A 13,221-nucleotide genomic window follows, 5' to 3' on the forward strand; every position below is an offset into this window, starting at 1 on the left:
CATAACTCACAGGAAGATAAGATTACTAATCATTATCTTGCAATAAAGTTATAACATTCTGTATCTCAGGGCCATTTTACACTGCTCTACTGCTCTTACTATCACATGATAATTACAAGAATTATTAATATGAGAGGAATGACTATGCAGCTTTTAAACTATGCACTTTCAATTAATACATATATTAATTTATAGGTATGTATATAGATATATAGATATATATAAAAATTAAGATCTGTAATTCACTTATCTAGGTTTTTCCACCTATAATTTTGACCTACCTTCAGTTGCCTACTCTATGTCTAAGCTAGGACATCCCTCTACAGATGACAGACTTCAGAGGTGGTCCATGAACTATGGACACCCCACCTCACAGTGAGATTAGTTAAGTTCTGAAAGCAGCTCACACTCCTTTTTACATATAGAGAGAGACCAGACCACTATCTTAACTTGGATGCCACAGTACCAGACAGCAAAAGATAGATTAGCTGAATCCCACCCAGGCCTTTTCCCCAAGCTGTGTAATAACATCAGTGTTTGTATCTAAAGGAGGAAAAGAGAAAATGAACATTGCATTATTATCTGTATTGCTATGGTTCACACATGTGATTACATAATGGATCCTCCCCTATCTGGATTTTATCAGACTACTCCAATACCTGACAGATCAGCAGGCTATCCACCACACTGGAGAAACTGGGAAAGTATAAATCATCAAAAGGCTTCAGCTGAGCTCATCTTCCAACCTATCTAAATGCAAGCTATGTGAAGCACATTTAAAAGATAAAGCAAAAAGCAAAACCATACATTTCAGAGATTGAAATACAATTGTATCCTCAAAGCACTGTCTCAGCTACAGATAAGCTCAAGTAGCAATAAGTTTGAAAAGAAAGAGCCCACACAATTTCAGGAGATGATATAGATCACACACCTTTTAATATATCTGCAGATTGGATCCTACTTCCAACAGAGGTGGAGAAACTAAGGCACAAAAAAACTCTTACACAATCAAATGTAAATCACCAGCAGTTGGCTTTACATCCTACACAGTTATTCCGTGACTCCTGGTTTCCCCAAACTATGGGCAGTGAAATGGGCATCTGGAGACAGTCAGCACCAGTTCTACATTTACCATCAAACTGTACATCCACATGCATTTGTGAGAGCAAGGCTGAGAATGTGCTTTGGATTTTACAGCTACAGAGAGTACAGAGATGGAAACACAAGTGCTCATCAGTGCTGTGACTAGCCAGAGAGAAGATGTGAATTGCACTGGGAGGTGTAATGATGAGAGGTAAATCCAAAAGAGGAAAAAAAAAAACTCCAAAGCCAAAACAAACCACAACAGCAACAACGAAAGACTTGGAAGGCATTGATAACATTCCATGTGGCAGCTAGCAAAGAAGGATTAAATGTTACTAAACAAAGAAATGTGCTTATGCATCAGGCAATAAGCTTTGCAAGAAACTACCTGTTAGAAAATAGTGAGACTAGTGAAAACATAGACAGTTTTTAAGAAGATTTTACTTGCATTTACAGTTAAGTTCAGAGAAGAAGAGAATGGAGGCAGGACCAGATGATACTTCAGTGTGAAACTTGTCTGCCACAATAGAACTCTTTAATGGGTCAGGACCACACCCCATTTCAGTAGTGGACCCTATCTGGACCAGGCAGATGTTCAAACATCCTGAGACAGTTTAGGAGTTTTCAGGATCAGAAGGGGTTCGGAGTGAATGGGATACCAGAGGTTTGCAGGCAAGTAGCTGCCTCTAGTAAGATTTTATTAAGGCCATGTCTAGAGCCAAGTAGTTTTTCCATATATCTTCATATGCGTGCTTTTGCTTCATCCACACACCTTGAATTTCAAATACTCATTTTCAGACATGCCAGACACAATTTTGTCCCACATATCTGACAGAGTCTTGCAAACACTGTCCCAACTGTGTATTCTATCAACTTACTGTTCTTTTCTGACACTGTCTAATTCCCTTATGTTGCATCAAATGCAAACTATTTATCTTTGCTTTTCATGGCGCATTTCCAACCTCTTTACCTGTCATGACTCTGACATTTGCCTTGTCAAAAATGTCAAACTTCTCTGGCCATAGCCTTATATTTTTCAAACAAGCACATTATTGCTTTCTCCCATGTCACTTCATGTCTGCAAGCACTCAATTTCTTCCTCTTTTTAATCTCTACCTCATGACTATTTTGCTATAAGAAAGCCTAGAAATAATTATGCACCTGGTAGACAGAAACTGCTGCCTGTGATGCTGATGAAGCCTTTTTGGCATTCCATCACCTGTGCCAGCATGTTTTTATACCCTCAGAAACTTAACTGCAAACTCTTTGGAGAAGAGATAGTATGTATTGTTAGCTGTTCCTCACAGCAGGATCCAGTGTGGTCTGTCAATATTTGGAACTAAAAATAAGTGTAGTGGTTTCAGGTTCGCCAGTTTCTGTTTCCCTTATTCCGCCAAGATTCTGTTGTTTATGTACCAGCCATAAAATATATTTCAACACTTCATATTTGATGACAGTAAGTTAGGGGTAATTTCTCTCAAGATTTCAGTTCTTAAAATGGTAAGATCTCCCAGTCTGAGATGGTAAGACATAAACCAATTAAATATGGCTTGCCAATGCATGCCATGCAGTTCTTCCTAAAAGCATCACAAAGAATGGGTCTTTTTATGGTTTTCAACCGGTGGCACCCCCTTCTTACCATACCAAAATGAGGCAAAACCTACGGTGATGTAACTCAGACAAAAAAGAAATCCAGGCAACACTGAAACAATTCACATTGTTTTGCCTGCAGCAGATTGCCAGCTAAATCTTTCCCTTGCTGGTGCATGGATTTGGGTCTGAAGGGTGGTTTAATAAAAGAAATAGCCTCTCCATAGTGGTAGAAGTTCAATTTCAGGCCTGTCAGCATCACTGTCCTAGAAAAATAAAAATCTCTTGAGGAACTGTTTCAAACCATATGGAATTAGATGTTTTACTTTGATAGAACTACACTGAATTACATGACTGGAGAGTTTCCCATACATTGAGGATATTCTGGAGTTATGCTGTGATCAAATCTGTGCCTTTAATTCACATGCTAAAAGGTACTCCTGCATATCAACCACTATCAGCTGAAAGTGATAACGTCTCTTGTTCTGCAAGTTTCTTATCAACAGTCAGTGTTTGCCCACCGTCTTTGAATTGGTTTCATTGTATATTTCAAGTAGATGAATGCATTTCTCCAGACTAATGTGGCTGTTTATCAGCACTGCTTGGCTTACAGGGTAGCTGGCTCCACAATCTAGGTGGAATCAAATTAGCTGTTGATAAATCAGTTGTAAATAAGCTGAGCAGGTGAATAGTTGTACATCATAGGTGTGCACAGCTTAACACAAGAGCTTCCTGAGAAACTTTTCAGAGTAGTTTCACATCAGTGAACCTTAAATAGCAGCAGCTATGTGTGTGCCTTTGAAGTGCAGACACGAGTTGACAGAAGCAGGAGGTTTCCCAAGCTCCATGGAAGTGTCTGTGGGGAAAACTAATCATAAACCAGTTCTCTGTGGTAATGAATGGTCTCCTTTGGACAGAAGCCACACTGAGCTGGCACAGACACAGTGAGCCTCAGGCCCCAAGCTAATATGACAGCACAGATGCAGCCCAGATTTGAGAGTCCCTAATCACCTTTGACAGCCAATAGTGACAGTTCTCCTCCTTCCCCAGTGAGCCTCTCCCTTCTCACCACCTGATCTGCCCACCCAGTTCTGTGCCAGTCATCAGCTGGTGTAAATACTCTGCCATGGCCCTACAAGCTTTGAAGAGTTGTGATGCCTTTTGGAGAAACAAAAACAATGGAGAGAAAGTAAGCCCTCTTTTTAAAACTACAAAGGCAGCCTTTTTCTTCTCCCTCTCTTCATCTGGCTTGGCATGATTTCCACACAAAACCCTTGGCTTCCTTTGTGTTTACAATGTAGAGTTCAGGTGACAAATCTATGAACAGATCTCTCAACAGACTCTCTTGTCAGCTGCATACCCCACAAATGCTTTCACTGTTAACTAGTAAACCATTAAAGTCCCCAAAATGACAGTATGGTTGCCAATATTCTCAGCTTCAAACCACTAAGTACCTTTTCTTCTCTTCTGCTTTTTAGTTTAATAGGGGGAAAAAAAAAATCCATCTCACCAATGACATCCTATCTGCAGCCCAAGTGCTCATCAAGCATCTAGAGTGGTTACAGTTGTATTCCTGGAATTGTTGGCCTTACTCACTGTTTGTTTTTTTTTTTGTTTGTTTGTTTTTCTCTTTATTTCCTTTGTTATAACTTGAAGTTTACCTTCATTTTCTATTTTCTCTTTTAGTCAGCTCTATGAAGAAGCTTTATTTTGGCCTTTCCTTTTTTTACCTTTTAGCAGAATTAAAAGCATTTTGTGCCTTTACTGTTTGATGGGGTTTTTTTAACCTTTAAAACACCTTAATATTCCTTTTGCTGTTGATTTCAGTAGCTGAATGTTTCTGTATTCTTGTTAATAGCAGCAGCCCCGAAAAATAGTACAGCAAAATTTCAAAATCATAAACTGTCGAAAACTGGGTTCTTGCAACATAGACTTCCATATGATCTAAAAACAAAGCCCTTGGTGGTAAAATTGACTTAAAGCACCAAACACAGATTAAAATCACCCAGCTCAGCCCAGTTAAATTCTATTAAGTGTCTAATGACCACTGTGGTTATGATGCAGATGTAATACAAATGAAGACTGCACGCTGGTTTACTTACAGTTGTGGCAGGTGGCTCCCATGTAGCCTGTATTGTTACAGTCACAGTAAAAGGTGGTCCAGGACTGGGAGCATTTTCCTCCATGTTCACAGTAGTTGGGTAAACATCTAAATTGAGACAGTTTTTAAAAAATGTAATTAATTATAAGTATTTCTGCAAAAATAATGTGCTGGGGGTAAAAAAAGTCAAAAACAACAGAAGCGTCTCAACTCCTCATTCAGGCAAGAGTTTCCTAGGGCTGAATTGCTGCATAATGAAATAATTATTTCTTTCTTGGTGATTCACGTCCAGTGTTGAAGAAAACAACATTTAAGCTATCCAGAAGATAGGTAAAGATCACTCTAAATAAAAACATTCCACTTGTTAGCAATTAAAGTGTCATGAACTTGCTGACCACAGAGCAAGGCAAGTAGAAGGTGAAAACACTATTGAAATCTTGTTCCAAAGGAGAATCCCCTGTTCTCTGATTAAAAAGGCACTACTGTTATCAAAATTAGGCTGAGTTACATTTGTGGTAATACTAACAGCATGCAAATCTCTGAAGTGAGAGGAAAAATATGCTTCAATTATGGGTTCTGTACTCTTCCTCATTTTAGTTGGTGTGCCTCTGAAGTATTATTGTGAAACAAATTATTAAAAGAAGAAAGAGCCACAACAGCATGCAGCTCAGGAAATGAACAGAAATAAAAGCTGTGGGAGATAAATTCAATCTCCAGGACAAGAAGCGAATGCTGATCTGAACTCCCCTGGTATAGATGCAGGCAGTGCAATAGAGTTACACCAGCTTAAATGGAAACAGATTGTTCTCTTATTTGCCTTTTTTTTCATTTTATTTTCCCCTCTTACTGTATATTAATCTCTTTTACACAGTATGTCTGACTTTTGAAAAATAAGTAACTTGTTTATACTGCTGATTCAATTGTGATGGGTGGGTGGAGAGGAAACAGGCAATCAATTTATCCTTTACACTACAGAACTCCATTAGGATTTGCTTTGCTGTAATTTGAGCTTCAAAACTCTCAATGCCCAGATCTTTCCAAGGTGTTAGTGTGAAATCACGGATGCCATCTTGATTTTTTCTAGCTGAAGACATGGTTTTATTGTAGTTCATCTCATCCTTAGGAATTTTTTTCATTTAAGTATCTATTGCCCTTAGCAGTGGCTTTCAATCTGTTCCTTCTAGATTACTTACCATTAAAACCCATTCCATGCATTCAAGCAGAAAACCTGTATGCCACTAACAGCCATCTTCACCAGCATTCTGAGCCTCATCAGCCAAGTTTTCATCAATTTACTTGAATCCAAATAAGTCTGTTTGGAGCTGCCAAACCTTGACAACCCAAAGGAACCCATGAGGTTATGTGCCCAGAGGCCTATCAGAACAACCTCTCATCCTCAATATGCTCTGTGCTCATTCATACAAACTTATATCTATTAATCTTTGTCAGTGAGTCTAAGATTCATTCCAGAACACAGGTTTACCTGATCATTATTTATTATACCATTATACATAAAATTATAAAGGTAATATAAACACATTAACATGAAAGATTATTTTTATAAATGCTTGCTCAATTACTGAAGTAATTATTTATTATTCAAATACTAGAAAAATAAGGAATTCAAGAAAAAAGTATGTTATTTATAACTATCTGTAACATTTTTAAAACATGTCTAAGATATATCAGTCTTATAAAAATCATTGTCATGGCTTCTATTAATCCATTAATAATTGAGGTGAAGTACAAAATGAGGACAGAGTATGAGAATTGCATTCCTAGTTTTCTAGCTCTCCAGGAAGCTATTTCCACTGCTGTGGGAGAATGTCTTGCTCCTAAAACAAGAAAGAAACCAAGGGGAAGGCCAAAACCTCTGGGTTTGCCCTACGTTTATAAGGCAGGAATTCTGAGAAGGGATGAGGTTTTTGGCAATGCTGGGCTATCATCTATCAGTCCAACATCCTGCTGGTACAGTGAGAGCCCAGGCAGCCCCTCTGCCATCAAACCTACTCCCTTCAATACTGAAATGAGATTTAAAGCTCTGGGTGGATGCTGAAGAGAACAGAGGCAGCCTTCTGGGATGGTGTAAACAGGACTATGCGGTGTGCCCTGCGCCCTGCTGTGCCCTGCAGGACCCTGCCAGACACCTGAACCAGCAGCTCCATCCCAGAGGCAAAGCACAGGGGTACAACAGCTCTGTGGTGATACATTGAATTTTGCCTGAGGGAGCACATTTAGTCATATTTGTTCTTTGGTGGTGCCTGCCCTTGCCCTCAGCACACTGCCTTTAATTCCACTTGCTATTTAGTAATAAACACTCCTTTATGTCAGCATAAAGGAGTACACCTGTACAGCAGCAGCTCTATTCACATCACAGGGAGGCTGGTGAGAAGAAACATATGATGATAATAGAGCTCTCTGGAGAGATAAAAAGAATAGTGCCGTGTTATTACCATAACTTACATCATCAGTGTAAGGGACAAATACGTTTTTTGCCTACTTTAAACTACCTTTTATTAATTAACCCAATGCAGCAGAGCTAATTACTAGCCATTTGTGGTTTGCCAAAGGCCTGTATTAAAGGTTTAGCCACATTTATTCCCTTAAACAGTTTCCTTTTAAAGACTTTACAAAGTTGAAGGTCACTTCTTATTTCTACTTGTCTTACAAGTAGAAATAACTTGAAGCAGAAATAACAAACACTTTTTTTCTCCCAACAATGCACAAAATGCAAGTCAAACTAAGCATGTCAGCTTTTAATGATATTCATAAATTCAGGATTAAATCTTTTTTATTCCCTCGTCTATTTGCTTTAATTAGCATCAACTGCATTGATCTTGGTTTTGGTCAGATAACTAACCCTTCTAAGAGCTTATGAAACAAATTTCTTTGCAACCCTAATAATTACCATAATCCCATTCTAGCTGAGCAGTTGTGTCTTCATTAGAAGCAATTTTTTCCTAATTGTGAGAGAACTCAAAATTAAGAAACAGCTATAATTAAAATTAATCAAGGCATGGATAAGTCACAGATTGTTCCGTTTGTGAGCTGTCCTAGATCCTCATGTTGAAGGATTTAAACACATGTAATTTAAAATATAAATTGATATTTGCATTCCTGTAGAAACAAACCCCTTCAACAGAAAATGCAATGGTATCACAGAATGTTTCATAGACAAAAATTTGCATGAGGCAGCCCTGACCTATTTGCAATTGAAATGAACAAAGAGCTCAATTTTTGCAAGTAACATAAATGCAATATTTGAAAATGTATGGATTCTCCCAATAAATTTTGTGACAGACCAGAAACTCTGATCTTCCCCATTTATTCCTATAATATATATCACAATGAAAAATTATTTTAAAAAATAAAAATAAGTGAAGCAAATAATTTTTTTCCTCATTCAGCCAAGCTGGAAAATGCAGACCTTAGCCATCAAGCAATATTCAAAGCCTGCAGGAAAGCCTTCACTGTCCTTGGATGAAACACTCACCTCCAAAGCCACATGTGCTTCCTTTGAAATCAAAGGACAAACTGCACAGACATTAGGGAGGAGAAATTTGGGCCTTTGATGGGAATGATGAAGAAATAACAATGGCAAAATTACTTGAGTGAGGAGGCTGAAGGAGCTCTACACATTTGATGTTACACTTGACTGGAAATAAACCCAGTGTACTTACAATAAGCACCTCTGAGATTTTGTTAGAGTCAGCACAATACATCCAGCACTAACCTCTATTCCTCCTAAGTAAAGAGGAAGGAAAGGGAACCATCACAGAGAGAAATAAAAAAGAAACAAACCTCCTAAATATCAAAACTATAAATATACATAATTTTTAGATGAGCACTAAGTCTCTAAAACTCAATAATGCTGTAACCAAAAAATACAATAAATTTTGGAAGATTATCCATCAATAAAGCATTGCCTTAAATATTGCATTGAATTTATCTTATTTCAGCATGTTTTCCTATTTACAGCCAGTAGCCCTTTCATTTATAATTAACAAAATTTAACATTAAAAGAGATGACTTCACATAGTGGGCATATATATCTGATGAAACTCAAGGCATTGCTGTAAAAGACTATGTTTTGCTTTAGTAAAATGGTGTCTTTCCACTAAACTCAATAGATTGAGGCCAATTGCAGCAGCATGGGTTTCAGCCCTGCTGTGCAGAGCTGTAAATCTGGGAAGTTCCTTGCCAAAGGTTATTTTTGATACAAGAAACGGCTTCAAGGGGAGACCAGACAATCATTTTGAAGAGAAATTTAGCAATGCTACCAGACAGACAACGTATAACAACTTCAGAGGTTTACCAAGGGGAAAACTATGAAGATCTGAGAGCATCAGAAAAAATATTGCAAAAGCATACCCCACTCTTATTTTCCCCTGAATGTCCTTTTGTGGTAAAATATTGGGCTAGGTGTCCTTAACTAAAGGAAGGAAAAACAGCTACCAGAACCAGAGGAAGAGAGAACAAGTGTGTAAAAGCAGCATTACAACGGGCTGCAAAAGAAGACCTCTGGTTTTCCTCAGCAGACATTTCCTCCTCATCACTACACATTTCAAATTCTCTCTCCCCTTGCAACTTTAGAAAACTGACCAACAACTTACTAAAAAGTCTTGTGACGTTCTTTATTTTTGTCATGTATGTTTTCTTTCCTAAATTTACTACATTTCTAAATTTATGATATTACTAAATTTACTATATTACTAAATTTACTATATTACTAAATTTACTATATTTCCTAAATTTAATATATTATGAGAACTCATGGAGTTCAAAGAGAACAAGAGAACAAAGAGAACAAGAATAATGTGAACAGACAACTCTTCTTTTCCATGATGGAAATAATCTAGTCTATCCTACTGAATTGATGTAAAAAACAAACAAAACAAAACCCCTCTGAACAGTTTATAACCAAGGTAAGTTTTAGTTTGTGAGATTTGCATAATTTGATGAAAGAACTTTTAAATATATATTATTATTTCCATTGTTGGTCACCTTGGTTCTGCATACTGTGAGACCAACATTTAAAAGATCTGAACACTGATGCCAACAGCCCTCGGGCATGTGAGTAGCACAGAATTGTGGAGGAGGTTGTGCTGGGACTGGCACTAGTGAAGGAAAAGCCTGTTATCTGTGCCTTAGATAAAAGGCTTTTTTAAAAAAAGTTTGATTGCTTTGTTGTTAGAACACCTACATTTTTAATATAGGTAAATGTGCTGACAGTTTGGCTTAGCATCAGCAGAAAGGATTTTATATAAATAAATTTAAGAAAGAAAAAAGGAAAACAAATAAACCACCCTGTACAGACAGCTGTTCCATTTAGAATTCCTCATTTTACAAAGCAAAAGCAGAAAAGCCATCTGCAAAAATCAAACAAACAAAGAAAGATACGATATTATATTCTACTTGCATCCCCATATCTGGCCTTTAATTTACTGTGGCATTGCACAGCCCATGGAATTTTACTCTAAAGGAACAGCAATGGGAGTGAACTCTATTTAGGTTCCCCCCAAACTCAATTCTACACTCAAGTAGGATTTCAAAAGCTAATAAATTAGCCCCTTACCTAATTTCAAACTGCATTCTTTCTCCATAGGGGTCTCATTCAGGGCAAATCCCCTCTCCCACTTGAGTATGAAGTCCCTACACTCATGAGGACAAAGCTAACTTTCTCCAATTTCAGCACCTTTCCACATGTAGAATTCACTGCAGTTATAGGAAGGCATTCACCCTGCTCAAACCAATTTTTTACCTAACCTCAACAGGATTTACTGAATGACACTGATGAATCAGAAGCACCTATTTTTATTTTGCTCTGAAACACAGCACTTATACAGACTAGTGAACACTTCATGGGCCTGGATTGCCATTTTCTGCAGCTGGTATTGTATGTATGAAACAAGGACAGGGAAAACACAATTAAGGGCAAGCAAAACCAATTTATGGCATTATCCAAATAATCTTTTGAGCATTCCTTTTCATTCTCATTAAAGAAACACAAAGCCTAGAGAACTGCCCCCTCCTCAGAGATAGCATTTTCCATTATGAGTGCCTATTTTTTTTCTGGGAATTTGCTTTGTACAAGTATTTTCTTGTTGCCTATCACAGAGCAAGAGCATCTGACAGTGTGAAGATCATATCCCAGTCCAAGAGCAGGAAACTGTGCTACATGGCTTTATTAGATTTCATTGTCAATCAGCCCTTAAGCTATTGAGAGAAGCTCTGCCATAACCTGTAGTATTCAGCTGCTTTAACCATTAGAATAGATATGAGTAGGGGAGGGAATGTTCCTCAAATCTACAGGGATTTTACTTCCAACACCCAGGCTTTGGATGCCTGTGGGTTTGAATTTTTTTTAAATCTTGTTCTGCTTTTCTTCATCCTGTCCTTCCATCTTAAAATCTGTGTGGTATTGAGCGGATTTCCAAGATGACACTTCAAAATGCTACCTACAAGAGTGTAATTCCTGTTCCATTAGTTAGCATGTCTCATTTTTGATATAGGTGCATACTTTAGGGAAGGACCCAAGAGACTGTTCAACTCCCACACAACATCATGTTGTCCTCTATTCCTACTGCTGTTTTCTTCTCTGTATTGTGATCATTACAAGGCATTAGGTCATGAAGATACATTTTTTCCCTTTTTTGTTTCCTACCACAGTTTGGATTTAACGTATCTTCCCCATTCCATTTCTGCATCCATTTTCCATTCCCCAAACTCCATTCCAGTGTTCTGCTTTGGGTTTACTACAGAGGAAGTAGAAAAACTCTAGAATTACTCTAAGGGCAAGATGATGAAAAAAGAAAGACATATTTCTTAACAATATCCTAATTTTTGCTGAACAAGCACAAAGCAAAGTGTTTTACTAAGCACCAAGCACGTGAAAGGGAAACTTTTTGAAAACTTCTTCCCAATTTCCTTAATTAATATCTAAACTAGAAGAAACTTCAGTACCCCTGTGCTATTTGTCCACTGAATCCTAAAACAGGCAAAAGATACAAAAGATAAGGAGAAGATTTTCACTCACATGACTGAAGTCCCCTTTTAAAGGTGAAACAAAACATCAGAACTACTTATCTGGACCATCACATCCCTAGAACGAGCCAGGACAGTCTCTCCAGCACCATTTAAAATAAAAAAAATCTAGATCTGGGTCTTCCAGCATCTGAAGATGTGTAGTCCAAATGCTTTGTTTTAGCTGAGGGTGGAGACATAGGTGGGCAATTCTCAAACCAAACTTGGGATTTACCCAAAATCAGAAACATATTGAAAAAGGACACGACATCCCCTCTTATGTCTTCAGCTCATTCCAGCTTTGATCACCATCCAAATTCAAGGACTGTGATCTAAAAACATCCCACTCATTGCTATAAAACCAAGAAGGGAAAAACATAAGAGGATTTCCTGCAAAGAGAAAGTAATACACACTATAAAATAATTGTCATTTCTGCAGAGAAGGCACTAAATAATGAAGATAGAAAAGCTATAGAGAATGAAAAGGATAGATGCCAAATTGGGGATTGTTTTTTTGTTTAGTTATTTCTGCAATACACTGGCACTTCAGGTATTTATGTGGAGTTAAATGCAATACTAAATGTTTGATTTTTTAATCCCAGCCTGGGACTCTAACAAAAAAATTAAAATTCACTGGACATAATTACCCTGAGTATTTTTTTCACTTACATGGCCAACTGGGCGGTGAAAGGATCATATGAAGTTTGGCTTCTGCTGCAGGGTGTGCATTAAATCTAAGAGGAGAGTTAAGAATTATAAAAAACCACTATGCTTTTATCGGATTTATCCTAACACCCTTCACCTGAAATAGTAATTAATTTCCCAAAGGCCCATTTTGACAGTACAACACATGAAGCAATGTTAAGTTTAGCACTAAAAGTAAAGGAAGTAAAAAAAAATATTCTTTCTTACAAGTAAAAATTGATAATAAAATATAATAGAATCTACAAAGGAAATAGGCATAAAGCAGGTTTTAAAAGGTCAGCTCTATTTAGCAAGGAAAAAGAACACTTCAAAGTTAATTTATTTAGAAAATACTATGAAGAATTTTCACATATAAAACATGGGGTAGGGATAAAAAGAACAGGGACTAAGGACACTATTTGTGCTCCACAACTGAAGCAGTTGAGGGAAGCTAACTCAATCAATAAACTCCATATATTTCTCCCTAATGAAGTAAGACTGTAAATGCCAACCTCATTGCAGTGATTATTATGGATACCCCATGCCCCTCTCTCCATTTGGATTTGCTGGGAGAATTGGAATATGCAGTGAATCTTGGTTTAATAAGGACAGTAACATCAGTGTGTGCCTGTGTTCTGCTCACTGATGCACAGAGGTGGGGCACTGGCAGGATTCAGAAGAAAATATCTGAAGTCAGGGTTTGTGTTCCTTGTGGCACATCACTGGAATTCCCAGGATGT

General features: G+C 37.6%; 1 protein-coding gene across 1 annotated transcript in view; it reads right to left on the reverse strand.

The window, feature by feature from the left end:
* The window catches only part of CNTNAP5 (contactin associated protein family member 5), a gene marked incomplete at its 5' end in the record, with an annotated part of 262,361 nt that overhangs the window by 94,281 nt on the left and 154,859 nt on the right, over nt 1–13,221 (reverse strand). Inside the window, one exon of the mRNA XM_083865251.1 lies at nt 4,776–4,882. Coding sequence (XP_083721377.1) covers nt 4,776–4,882 — 107 coding nt within the window. The remainder of the gene's footprint in view (nt 1–4,775; nt 4,883–13,221) is intronic.

Source organism: Zosterops lateralis (assembly GCF_965231275.1).
Source record: "Zosterops lateralis genome assembly, chromosome: 7".
NCBI classification, from domain to species: domain Eukaryota; kingdom Metazoa; phylum Chordata; class Aves; order Passeriformes; family Zosteropidae; genus Zosterops; species Zosterops lateralis.